Source organism: Leucopleurus acutus, assembly GCF_964270905.1.
Source record: "Leucopleurus acutus genome assembly, chromosome: 5".
NCBI classification, from domain to species: Eukaryota; Metazoa; Chordata; class Mammalia; order Artiodactyla; family Delphinidae; genus Leucopleurus; species Leucopleurus acutus.
The window spans coordinates 103,968,254-103,980,779 of record NC_139147.1 but is presented as its reverse complement, the minus strand read 5'-3'; the positions used below and the strand labels follow the sequence as shown (position 1 = coordinate 103,980,779).

The window sequence follows — 12,526 nt, the reverse complement described above, 5'->3', positions numbered from 1 at the left end:
TTTCTTTCTTTCTTTCCTGAAGAAAAAAATGGCCATTTCCTTTTATTCTCTGTCACTGAGGGGAATCACTATTAGCATGAGTGAGTGGCATTCATTGTTTGGGAGAGAGCCCACTTGCTTCGTGAAGCAGGGCTCCTAAGTCATGCTAACTGCACTCGGCTTTCTCTGCTCTGCCCAGCCTCCCAGCCCCACCCCAGAAAAAGTGAAGCTGCGGTGTCAGGCACGTAAGAAAATGTTGCAGTAAGCTGAACTTTCATAAAATAAGGATTCTCATGCCTCCAACTTCTAAATCATAGAAGAGGGGGAGGGGAGTGCAAGGGGTTGAGGGTAATGTGCTTTGATTGGCACTCAGGGCAGGTTGTTCTTTGTAGATGGCACTGCTCGGAGGTCAGGTAAGGCTGTGCAGGGGAAGCCTGAAGGCAGCTGACGCTCACATGTCTGTCACAGAGTCACTGATGGATAGTCACTGGTGGGCGAATGTGAATCTGAACTTGATGATCTGTCAACAGTGGTGCTGCCATCATTGTCACGGCCTTATTCCTCTGGGCCATTTTTTTTACCTGTACTACTCTACTACTGTGATTGTCAATTCTGCTTTTTCTGTTTTGTGTCTTGAATACTTTGCTTTTTGCAGTGGATATGCTCCTGAACCGTTGTGAATAAATTGTGGTTTTAAGTAATGTTAAATTCATCTCAATACAGAAAAGCATAAAGAAGAAAACAAAGTGGGCTAAAATCCCATCACCTAGATAACCCTGTTAATATTTTTCAAAAAATAAGAGTATATATATTTACGTAGTACGAAGGTGTGAATTGTACAAATACTACAATTAGTACAAGTTGTACTAAAGCACCTCCACTTTCCTCACCACCTCCTCAGTCCTTAGCGCCCCTCCCAGCATTAAGGGTCTGTGCAGGGTACAAAGCACTACGATAAGAATACAGCAATGAATAAGGCATCCCCCTGGTCCTAAAAGAAGCTGCTAGTCTAATGGGTCAAAGAATCATTTGACCTACAGTTGCCTTTTGTTTGGCTTGCATTGTTTTTTTAAATAAAATTTGTCAACATTGAAAAGTCAGGAGAGTTCACATAAAAATGGCTTCCCTTGAAAAATCTGAATAACTGGCTACAGTGGGCTTGCATTCCCACACGGCAACCATCTTCACTGCTGAGGAAATGCTGCCCCCTTAGCAAGTGTTCTCTAGTTTGCCACAAGCCACACCACTCCCTGTTGTAGACCCAACACTGAAACCTGATGTCAGTTGTCCCTTATCATCGTGCTTGCCTATTCTTAGAGTAGAAAAACATCTTCAGAACCCATGTTTCTGTCAGAAGTACAGGGGTGAATCTACTCCAAGAGGGTAATAAGCTTTTTTTCTTATACCTGGCCTACTTACCTGAAGCCGTAGGAGTTTGCAATTCCTGTTCAAAACCAGCAAAATATTCAAGGTGAAAAGGACCTGACACTAATCCAAGTCACTTGTTTTTTTACTTGTGGAGGTTCACGTGCTTTCTGATTATTACTGAGAATTTGAAATGTACCAGCTTTGTTTAAATTAATCCAGAATCACAATTATATTAAAGGAAATTCACATCACACTGATCAAATTTTATCCTGGTTTACAGACTTTTCTGTGACATGCGCCAGTTTATACTACAAAACGGGGAGAGTTGATGGGGACTATTCAAAACACAGAAATGTAGAAACTGGTCACAGAAATCATTCCTTCTGGGGGTAGGAAGAGAACAGTTTAAAGCAAGGAGGAGTGTCGATTATCAAAGGTTTGGCCCAGTGGAATCAGTCAGTCCGTGTGTGTGACCTGGGCAGGTAGCTATACTGTCTGAGACCTAGTTTCCCCACCTGTAAAGTGGGGATAATTATGCCTTCTCACAGGTAGTGCAGATTAAGTTGCGTAACGTAAATAAAATGTTTAGCATTATAGTAAAATGCTTAAGCAGTAGGTCTATCATTATTATTATTACTAAAGTAATAATTCTGGATTCCCAGGGTTCTTAGTCATTTGGTCATTCAGTACATATGCATTGAGCAGTGTAATCATGAGTATGACACTTGAAGTCTCTGAGTCCCATTTTTCTCATCTGTTTAAAGGGAAGAATAATACCTGCCTCTCCCCAACCCTAAGGTCAGGAAATCAACTGCAAGTGTGTTTGTTAGCCACTTCGTTTGTAGCATTGAACAGATTGTTATTACTACTTTGTTATTAATTGAACTGGGAAAGTTTTTAGCTAGGGTTTTAAAAGATGGCTGAGATATCCCGAACTACTTAATCCTCATTAGGATTTACATTTTTCTCAAGCTCAACTCATCCAATGAATTCATTGCCTAATAGTATCCAATGAAAATACTTATCAGAATAGATTTTCTTGTGTACCTTTACTTTGTCTGCATCCTAGAAATTAAATCAAGAGAGAGAAGGCTGGTTTAGAGGAATAGACTGATGAATAATTGGCATTCGTGTGTTCTTCCTAAGGAAAATAAGAATACAACAACACAAAAACGTGCCTGCTTTGCTGAAGTACAAATTGAGGTCAGACGTAGACAGAAATCATTCATGTAATGACTTCATGATGCACTTTTATTGCTTCCTAAGGTGCCACGGCTTTAGAAGCTGGTGAGGATGGATGCCCTACTCATGTTTCATTAACATTGTTCCAGGAGCCTGGACTGGAGGAAAGAGCTAGGGACAGGCCTGGGCTGGAACTTCTCTCCACTTACTAACAGTGTGCCTGTGAGCATGGTTATACATGTACAGGAGGGTCCTTATGTTTTGATCAATGTGTAAAATGTATTTTGCTACAGTTGGCTATCTCCCTGCTGTGGCAATATCTAGAAGATGTGGTACAGTGTGGTACTGAACTGGGTTGACATACTCAGAGCTAGACAGCGGGAGCTTAGCATAATGTCAGATCAGGACCAAGGAGAGAGTGTGTGATTGTTTATCACTCCTCTATTAATTTGTTTATTCAGCAAATATGAGGTCTGTGATGTTCTAGACCTCAGCATTATAGGAAGAAAAACAAGCAGTTGATATTCTTACCCTTGTGAAATTGACATTGTACAGGGCAAGATTGGCATTAAATAAATTGTTTAAAGAAATACACAACATATTTACATAATTGTGTGTTGTGAGGGCAATAAAGGACACAAAGAGGAAATTAGATCCCCCATCAGAGAAGGCCTCTGAAGATGTCACACTTGAACTGAGACATCACCATGTGCATGTCGGCCGGTGCCAAGGACTACAGAGGGAGCACTGCGTACAGAGGCCCAAAGGCAACCAAAAGCTTGGCATGGGCTTCCCTGGTGGTGCAGTGGTTGGGAGTCCGCCTGCTGATGCAGGGGACACAGGTTTGTGCCCTGGTCCAGGAGGATCCCACATGCCGCGGAGCGGCTGGGCCCGTGAGCCATGGCCGCTGAGCCTGCGCGTCCGGAGCCTGTGCTCCGCAACGGGAGAGGCTACAACAGAGAGAGGCCCGCATTCCGCCAAAAAAAAAAAAAAAGCTTGGCATGTTTGGGCAACAGAAGGGAGGCCTTGAGCAAGGGGAGGGTGGTATGACATAACATTGTACAGGTTGGGGCAGGGGCAGATCATGCAGGACCTGGAGAGCTGAAATAACACGCTGGCTGAGATGGTGGTGGCTTGGACCACAGTCAGCGCGATGAGAACAAGAGAAGGGAAGGGGTTTAAGATGTGTTTGAGAAGTATCAGTGACAAGAACTTAACAATGGATTGAATGTCAGGAATGAGGAAGAGAGAAAAACTAAGGATGTCTCCTAGCTTGAGCAGCAAAGTGGATGGTGGTACCATTTTCTGAGGCTTAAATTAAAAGTTAAATAATTTGCCAGACCTCACTCAGCTAGGATTTTGAAGTCTAGTCCGTGTGAATTTACTTTTTCAGTTTTTTTTTTAATCTAAGTCAGACTATTAGGTTAAAGCTCCAAAATATTGTCCAGATTTTCAATTAAGGTATCACCTAGATTAAATTATTAATATAACAATCCTGAGGTTTAGGGTTAAGTGATATTGTCAGACACTGGTATTTCTGATAACTAGTACTATGATGGCTAAGTTTATCTCAAAACTAATAACCAGAGTCTTGGCAGTGTTTTTTCTCATACATACAAAAGAAAAAGTGATTTTCTCCTTTCCTCTTGGGCATAATGTTTTTCTGGAGTTTTCCTCAGCCACAAGGTAGTTTCTGCTGTAATGTAAGATTAGATTATAAATTGTCTCTGATAATCCTGAGCTAAAACTGCAAAGCCCAAACAACAAGTTATTTACAGTGTTTTCAATCACGCTTGGGCTCCACCCAGGACACAGGCAGGTTTCTATGGAGAGGGAATAGTGACATTTCAGTGACCCTAAACACAGCCTGCAGCTCTCCTTCCGCCACCTGGGGCTCACCCATTTTGGCCCGGCCTAAGAGTCTATTGTTGACACGGGCAATTTCCACTTTCTCAAAGCAGTACATTCCTGAAATCCACATCAGGAGGTAGATTTCATAGACCCATAGAAACAATAGGATCCTCTTCTTGACAGAGGAATCAGCAGGCCATGAATCTTCACATGTGAGTGAAGCAAAGCAGTCACCCTCTAAATCTCTCATCCAGAAGCCCCTTATTTTATTTTATTTTATTTTTTGCGGTTCGCGGGCCTCCCACTGCTGTGGCCTCTCCTGCTGTGGAGCACAGGCTCTGCACGCGCAGGCTCAGCGGCCATGGCTCACGGGCCCAGCCGCTCCGCAGCATGTGGGATCTTCCCGGACCGGGGCACGAACCTGTGTCCCCTGCATTGGCAGGCGGACCCCCAACCACTGCGCCACCAGGGAAGCCCCAGAAGCCCCTTATTGAACTGTAAGCCCCTTATTGAACTGTAAGCCCCTGAACCAGTTAGGATACCACAAGGAACAACAACAACAAAAAGTCCAACGTAAAAAGCCTTAAGTAGTAAAGTCATTTAGTGTCATGCAGAACAAGAACAGGATGGGTCCAGGCGGGTTCAGCAGTCCTGTGATGTCTCAGGGACTCAGGTTCCTCACCTCTCCGCTCCCCCTTCTGGACACAGAGCCTTGACTCTGAGCCATATCCCCTCATGGTGCAAGATGGCTGCCACAGCCCTGGGAAACGCAGGAGCCACAGGAGGCCAAAGAAATGGGTCATGTTCTGCATCATGTCTCTTTCAGTGAGAAAGCCTTTCCCAAAAGCCCAAGCCGACATCTTAAGTGCTTGTCCATGGAGCATCCAGTGCCCCGCTTCTAGACACCAGGACATTGTCCTAGACCTCCCCCTCTCCTTTATTTCCTTATTCTCTATGACCTATCCGTTCTGGTCTTAAGTAATCTGTCCCCCGACCCTCAATCCCTGTGTTTACTACATTAATTCAGATCCTCATGAACTCTCCCTATTCCCCCTGCTTCCAGTTTATCTTCCACAAAGCCACTGACATGATCTAAAACACAGATCTCATCATGTCACTCTCCTGCTTAAAACCCTTCAGTGGTTCTTAATCACATATACAATTAAACTTCAAAGGTTTTTTTTTAGCTATAGAAATTAACTCTCCCCTCTTAAAAAAAACAAAAAACAGACAAAAAACATGCAGCATCCCGATAAAGCTAACAATGGATGTAGAGCTGCTGTGGCTGAAATGGGGGTGGGGAAACGGCTTATAGCTCATCCTGGTGGATCCCTTCACCTCCCTCACATGGAGACCCCAAAGCCTCTTGTGGATCCCATGTTGTACAGGCAAATGGAAATGCCTAGCAGGCAGTTGATATGGACCTCAGGAGTGTCAACCAGGCTAGCGTTGTAGGTGAGATGGTGGTGGAAGCAAAGGTCAGAGCCATGATCTCTCGAAGTGCACAGAGTGAGAAGGGAAGAGGGCCTCTGAGAGACACAACTCCAAGAGTTGAACTGATATAATGCCCCCAAGCCACGTAACATCCAATAACGCAGCGTCTCCATTTCACCTTTCAAACTCCAAGAGTGTGCCTTATAGGAGAATCTGTGCTCTCATTGTGATAGGTTAACACAATCAGATGCTTGAGGACAAAGTGAGGATGGTTGAAGACCAAAATGCAACTAATATCAAAAACTGAGAATAATGATTTATAATCATATGAATTGTCCATCTTGTGCTTACATTTTCATTCTTACAGCTTTTTTTTTAACGTGAAAGATTTCCTATTTGCTTTGATAATCCTGAGATTAGTCTTTTCTCCTTTCACATCAGACATTGTGAGTTAACCAACATTTCGTGTGTTTCCATTTCTGATCAAGGCACTTTTGAATTAAATAGCCTTTAGAATGGAATTTCCAATAGAACTATAATAGCTGAAAATGCTAATTATTCTCCCCGCTCTTGATATCAATCTGTGTTTATTCTTTATGTCTATTTAAGAATTCAGTCTTGTCATTCTGTGCAGATAAAAAGCAGTTTGCATTCTGTTATTGAATATGACCTTCTTAATGAGGAGGTTAAATATTAATGAAGACTAATTGATGAATAATTTTAACAAGGAAAGGCATTACCGGTTTGAAGCCAGAGCTTAATGGGTTGTGCATTTCAGCAGGTATTTGCATACTCAGTGATACTGTATTTGCATACTCAGTGATACTGTCAGAAGGTGGGAGAGGAGAATGGAGAGGGGCTGGACAGAGGGCACCGGGCAGGTAATAAGGGCGGCCTCCAACTAGACCAGATTGTGCAGCTCTACTTGCTTTTATCCATTCTCATTCCATGAGGAGTTTGAGGAGAGAGAGCTTGTCCTTTTGTGTCTTGTGTGGGCTCCAGGCAAACAGCTCTTCCCTCTTGCTTCCCTTCTGACTCTGACCACCCCAATCCCTCACTGCCTGTCGACATTGACCTCATTTCTGTCCTCATATTGGGTTTTCCTGCCCCTGCCTTTACAGTTCGCCCCCATCACCCCCTGGCGCCGACCTGTTTCTGGCCACCAGTCTGCTGTCAGACTCCATATAGGCTGGTTTGTATAGGCTTCCCCCCCCCGCTTCCCATGGCTCCATAGGACCTGGTTGTTGGCATCTGTCATTTACTGGCCCTTCCAGGCCCTCCTGCTTGAAGAGCCCACCTGACCCCCATCCTTCCCACTTTCAACTGGGATTTCACAGAAACTCAGCACCAGAAAGAAGCAGAAAATAAATATCAGTCGTCTGAAGCTTCAAGCTGATTCTGATTCTCTCCGAATCCTTTGAAGCGTGATATGCATTTAAATCAAGAGTAGCAGAGACAACAATGATTTGGGAAAATGATAATGTTATCCTAGCCTATTTCAGTGAGACTCCAACATGGTTAAGAAAATTGACTGTCAGATCTGATCAGTGTTGTTGAAGTGAACAGCTGTCATTCTCCGAGTGGCTGGAGTCAAATTCTTACCCAGCAGGAGTAGTTTTAATGACTGAAGGACCAGTAACCACGAGAAGCAGCCTAACCTCAAAGCACCACTGACCTGTATTGCCTCTCTCTCCTGTTTTGCAGGCACAACGTGTTTGATTGCTCTGTTGTCAGATAAAGACCTCACCGTGGCCAATGTGGGTGACTCGCGTGGGGTCCTGTGTGACAAGGACGGGAATGCCATTCCTTTGTCTCATGATCACAAGCCGTACCAGCTGAAGGAAAGGAAGAGGATAAAGAGAGCCGGTGAGTTTGTGAATGCCTCCGAGGACTTTGTGCTGTCTTGTTCAAGTGGACAAGGTGGCTTGCTGGGAGAGCCCCTGGCGGAGAAGATGTTCCTTTACCCAGTGATGAGTAGATCAGTACAGAGGCTGCTGCTGAGGCAGCTGGGACTGGACTTTGTAACATTTCCTATCAAATGAGTGGCCACTGAATTTGCCCTTCTTTGTGGCCACAGATTACAAAAGAGCCCCCCAAAAAAGCCCTTAAAGGCTAATGAGATCTTTGGGACCCTGCTTGCCATACCCCACTTCTCTCCAGCTGTGCCAAACCACTAACCACCAAACGAACCATGGAGCTGATACCTCTGTGCCTTTGCAAGTGTTGTCCACACCGTCTGGTGGGTAACAACGACCTTGTCCTTTAAGACTTGGTTTAAGGGTGTCCTTTTGGCAGCCTTCCCTGTCACACCCCTTCAGTCTTTCCCCAGCATCCCATGTGGACCTCTTGGGTCACCTTTCACATGTGTGGACATACCTGGCCCTCTTATCTGTCTTGCCTTCCTGACCATGAGTTCTTTGAGGCAGGAGCTTGGTCTGTTCATCTCTATACTCCCAACACTGAGCTCAGTGCCTAAGATAAGTACATATTTCAGTTTGGGGAGGGGGAGAATCCCTTTTTCACTTTTTCAGCATCTAGAGGCTTGGGGGTACAAACTTACATCTTGGAACTGAGAAACAGGTAGGGAATGTAGTAGACAGACAGACATTAATAATAAATAAGTAAAAAAATAGGTAAATGATCTAGTATATTACAAGGTGATAACTGCTATGGAGAGACACAAAGCAGGTTAGGGAATGGGGAGTGTCACGGGGTGGTCAGCATAGGCCTCACTAAGGTGACATTGGGACGAAGACTTGAAGAAAGATTATCAGTTGATGATTACACTTTCATAGTCAATTTGGGGGGGATTCTTTTCTACCCGTGCAGGGGAGGAGCCCTTCCCTCCCCAGACTGACAACCACAGCATGTAGCCTCTGTGTCACATGCTAAGCCACAGGCCCAGCTGCCGAGGGAGCTCAGGTACCCTGGGTCTCAGCCCAAGAAGGGCCCCTGCTGCCTGGGGGAATCTACAGGTTGACCCTCAATGTCTACACATCAGCTTCTGCCCAGAACCTAATCAACATTTGAGTTTTCACAGTAGGAAGCTATACTGTTGAGTCCAAAAGCATTGAATTTTATTCAGTGACTGCTTGAGATGCAGAATAATTTTTAATGAAAGCTTTGGTCAGGTTTTCTGTTGATGGGATGGAACAGTGTTTTAAGAGCATCTATCGTGCTTTGATGAGCTTCCCTCCTTACGAAGACAGCATCTCAGTCCACTGTGGCCCTGGACTTAGGATACAGTCAGCCTGCTCCTGAGGAAGCACAGGCAGGGATGTGTAGACGGAACATGTGGAGATGCCACCGTAGCATCCAGCGCTCTCCTGAGATGTCAACCCATTTTATCCTCTCTCCTCTTCCCTGCCGTACCCATCCACCCTTTCCTGCCCCCACAGTGATTACAGTAGCAAATTGTGACAGCATCTCCAAGGAGGTTAATCTTACCTGTGTCAAGGGTGTATTTTACATCAGGGCTTAATGAACAATGACTGGTTTTCTTATCCTTGTGTATGTTTTCTCTGACCTCAGCCTTCCCTTCTGGACATCTCTCCCCCTCCTGTTTCGTGTGACAGTACACTGCAACCAGTCTAGGCCAAATACACGTTGGTCTTTCTGTCTCCAGTCCTTAAGCTGTTTCCACAATAACAGTGATGTCAGCTGCCACTTACTGTGTGCTCGCTCTGTGCTGGGAGCTAAGCTGAGCGCTTTACATATACTTTCTCTTTCCCTACCTTACGAGGTTGATGATGTTATCCTTATTTTACAACCAAGGAAGTGGAGCCTCAGAGAGGCTAGTGTGCCCAAGGACACAGCTTGTGAATGGTGAGACCAGAATTGAGACCCAGGACAGTGGCTCCAGAGCCCATGCTCTTGCCCAGGAGACCATGCTTCCTGGAATGTTCTCGTACATCCCTGCCCATGGAAGTCCTACCCATCGTTCAAAGCCCAGCTTTAATGCTCACTCCTCCCTGATTATCACAACCAGAAATCTTTGCTCCCTCCTCCCCATCTGCCTACAGCATTTAGCAGGTACTAGTCTCTCCCTGAAGAAATGCTGCTTTGTGCTTGTAGCTGTTGATACAGGTGGCTTTTCCCTCCTGCCAGGCTGTCTACTTCTTTATAGATAGGTCTGGATCTTGTCTAACTTTATAGCCTGCAAATTTCCCTGCATGGAGTATATATTTAATAAATATCTGACAAATAAAATGCGAGACAAAGTTCTAGCTCCCTTAAAGAAAAAATAATAATAGATAATACTGAATGCATGTTATATGCAGGCACTGTGCCAGGTGATTAATATGGAATAACTAACTCCTTTATTTCTCACAACTCCTCAGTGGAATAGGTACTGTTATTGTCCCAATTTTGGAACCAAGGAAACCAAGGATCAGAAAGGGTTTCTCATCCAAAGTCCCACAAAGCTGAAAGTAACAGAGCCAGGAATCAAATCTAAGCAGTCTGCCCCAAGGGCCTGAGCCTTTAACAACTGTGCTAAAATGCACCATTCTTCAATCCTGATGCTATCGGGGGAGGTGTTTTGAGATACAGGCACACCCAAGGGCAGCCTCAAGCTAATGATGGATCCCAGTGGTATTCTCTGGCACCATCCACCTGCCTTTCAGTGCTGTTTTGCTGCTGTCCCTGGATCCCCACCCTAGGGCTCCCTACTGTCAGTCACTGAGCTGCCAAGGTGTCCTTAAGTTAAAACTGACGCCCTCACCCATCCATGCCTCCTACCCTCAATATTCTTATTAATTTGGTCTCGAAGGCTTTTAAGATACCAAGGATGAGGGCCTGAGGATCTACCCGCAGAGCATCAAACCTCAAGCCACGCAGAGGAGCGCTGTTCCCTCCTGGTAGCGCCAAGGTGGGGTGAGGGAAGCACATAGGTCACATGCAGTAGGTCAGCCCTTTGCAGACGCACGCGGACCGCACCCAGGGTGTGAGAGCGCAGCTGTTCAAGCTAATGGGCTCATTCTGTCTTTCCAGGTGGTTTCATCAGTTTCAATGGCTCCTGGAGGGTCCAGGGAATCCTGGCCATGTCTCGATCCCTGGGGGATTATCCGCTGAAAAATCTCAACGTGGTCATCCCAGACCCAGATATCCTGACCTTTGACCTGGACAAGCTCCAGCCCGAGTTCATGATCTTGGCATCAGATGGCCTCTGGGATGCTTTCAGCAACGAAGAAGCTGTTCGATTCATCAAGGACCGCTTGGATGAACCTCACTTTGGGGCCAAGAGCATAGTTTTACAGTCGTTTTACAGAGGCTGCCCTGACAACATCACAGTCATGGTGGTGAAGTTCAGGAATAGCAGCAAAACAGAAGAGCAGTGAACCCTCTGGGGTCTCAGCTGCCTTAGACTAAAGGACTTTCAACACACTGGTCTCTTTTAATGTAGTGAAAGGTGTGGGCGTTACAGTTAGGATCATCCATCCCAGACATGGGGTTCCCCATCCCCGGCCGTCTTAAGTCTATGTGCCGTGATGAACAGAGGGTGTTCTTGGCCAATGTAGTTGAGAGGCTGGAAAATGGTTTCTTCGTGTTTTCCCAACTCTTTCATCCAATGTTCAAAATATATAAATATATAGCTGTAGAGTCACATGTATGAAGTGAATGGCATATGTGCCACATATTCTCCTTTTATGATTGTTTTCAAGATCCCTTACAGGGCCCTCCAGGCATCAGACTTTGTGTCCTCTCATTGGAGCAGTGAGTCAGGGCCGATGTGGCCACACCCTATGCTGAGGGGCAGAGCTGTCCTGAGAATGCTTTGTCCTCCTGAGCCCAGGTTTTCTGCTCTGCAGCGGCCCTGCAGACACAGATTTGGAAATGGTTTATTATTCCGTGGCTGCTCTTGGAGGCTGAGGGACGTGGGGAGGATGAGAGCCGCCTGCACGGCAGAAGTAAACTTCTTCCCTCGCTTTCTTTATTAGTTAAATAGACTTTGTGTACCACCTGACCAGTCTTCGTGTGTTTATCCTAATCATGCATGACCTTAATCTTTGGCCTACACCTTACCTAATGTAATAGGCAGCTGTTAAACTGCGACACCACGATTTTTTTACATTACCAAGTGAAAAAAGCAAATCACAGTACCATAATCCCTTCCACCTTTAAGAGTAGATAGAGGACACCATGGCCGAATAAGTCACAGCGCCCCTTGGGAAGTCTGCTGTTTGAATTCAGGGAGAACGCTGGTGAGGTTGCCACCTCGAATCGAGCTCCAGCTGCCCGGTTTTGTGCATCTTTTCCTCTCCTGTTCTAGTAGCTTTCAAGTGTCTCTGAAGCAGTGTTCTGAGAAGCAGCGGTGTAGAACTGCATGTGTGCTCCCGGAAGCCGAGTACAGAGTTCGCAGCCAAGTTTTGGAATTTGGTGGTAAACTACTGGGACGCGCTTCCCCTAGACAGTGGAAAGGCAGCAGCCTTTAACATCTGGTTGCAAACCACTGAGTTATTTTTGCGGCCAGACTTGCTGCTTTTCATTTCTTATCACCAAAGTCACATTTCCAATCTCAGTATTTTATAAGTTAATTACAGAAAATGCTGGGTCATCCTGTTTCCCTGGCTGAGGGGCTCAAACAGCCAAACAAGATTTTCATTGCATCCCCACCCCTCTGTGTCTGAAACGCCAGGGCGGCCACCTGGTTTTGTCCTTCCAGAGTGAGCATTTGCCTTTATAGCTTCTCAAAGGCCCCATTCACAGGCCA

General features: G+C 45.5%; 1 protein-coding gene across 1 annotated transcript in view; it reads left to right on the top strand.

The window, feature by feature from the left end:
* Positions 1-12,189, top strand: part of PPM1L (protein phosphatase, Mg2+/Mn2+ dependent 1L) — a 332,274-nt gene extending 320,085 nt beyond the window's left edge. The window contains exons 3-4 of the mRNA XM_082839903.1: positions 7,519-7,680; positions 10,807-12,189. Coding sequence (XP_082696029.1) covers positions 7,519-7,680; positions 10,807-11,153 — 509 coding nt within the window. The 3' untranslated portion in view covers positions 11,154-12,189. The remainder of the gene's footprint in view (positions 1-7,518; positions 7,681-10,806) is intronic.
* Positions 12,190-12,526: the final 337 nt, after the last annotated feature.